Source organism: Amphimedon queenslandica, unplaced genomic scaffold, assembly GCF_000090795.2.
Source record: "Amphimedon queenslandica unplaced genomic scaffold, v1.1 AMPQUscaffold_990_Cont26994, whole genome shotgun sequence".
In the NCBI taxonomy this organism is placed as follows: domain Eukaryota; kingdom Metazoa; phylum Porifera; class Demospongiae; order Haplosclerida; family Niphatidae; genus Amphimedon; species Amphimedon queenslandica.
In genome coordinates, this window is record NW_003558661.1 from 1 (window position 1) to 1091 (window position 1091).

The 1091-nt window shown below is 37.8% G+C and overlaps 1 protein-coding gene across 1 annotated transcript; it reads left to right on the top strand.

Annotated features, from left to right (window-relative positions):
* Positions 1-18: 18 nt before the first annotated feature.
* LOC109593544 (uncharacterized) lies at positions 19-1057 on the top strand (the record flags this gene model as incomplete). Its single annotated transcript, XM_020008579.1, has 6 exons — positions 19-173; positions 230-325; positions 459-509; positions 584-702; positions 773-810; positions 894-1057. Coding segments are annotated over exons 1-6 (543 nt in total), but the record flags the coding sequence as incomplete, so codon positions are not given.
* Positions 1058-1091: the final 34 nt, after the last annotated feature.

The window sequence follows — 1091 nt, forward strand, 5'->3', positions numbered from 1 at the left end:
TGGTTCTATTTTTAGACGAGCCTCCAGCTCTTCCTCCGAAACCGAAACAAGCCGCGCCCGGTGAGATAAGAGATTATGAGATAGGAGGTTATGAGAAGATGGGACCAGGGGGAGCAGCTTCTGCTCCTATCATACCTGTAAAGGCTAAGAAATCAATGACCGAGGAAGAGAGGGTAGGCGTGGCTTATTAATAGTTATTAATAGTTATAATAATGTCGTCATGTGACAGGAAATGATTAGGATTTACGAGAGGGAGAGGCACAAGAGGTATGCTACAGGAACCCTTGTCGTAGCAACTGCCAATTTCTGTGCAGAGAAAGTTCAAGTAAGAATGAATGATCATAATTATTAGTATGGATATTATATTTACCAAATCTCCAATATACTTGCATTATGTATTTATAATCAGTAATAACAATTAGAAATGCAAATTATAAATTATTATAATTTTTCCGTAGGATATGAGTTTTAGAGTTCACGAAGAAATGACTCTCATGAAGCCAATGGCCGTAAGCCTCATTAATATTCACGACTTGCTAATTAATTGACTCAGTTAATTAATAGTTATTATTATTATCGTTAGGACTTGTGCTGGTATTATGCTCAGAAGGTTGAGAACCCGTCGGTAAAAGGAGTGATACCGATAACTCACGTACGACTGGTTTATATGTCTGATGATGAAGACGAAGATCAAATTTACAAGTAATGAAAGAGGAGTGGTCAAGGGGGAGGAGCAAAAAAAAATTTATTGTTCAATTTGTGTATTCTTTAGTAAACCAAAAGCTGCCGGACATGATAAACTTTATGATGGTCAGTTTCTCCTAATTCATTTTGAATAATCATTTCATTCTCTCTCTCTCTCTCTCTCTCTCTCTCTCTCTCTCTCTTCACAGATAGAAATGATTTTATCAGTAATTCTGGCTGGTTCCAGTTCCCTGGACTACCATTGGGGAAGGAAGCACAGCTAAATGTCCTTGCTAAAAAGGCTGGGCTTAGCTACGACTCATTTATAAGCACAAAAAGAGCAGTTTATGTGCTATCATACAGACAGGAAAAGGTAACGCCATTTAGAGTTACTCTAAAATTGGGTC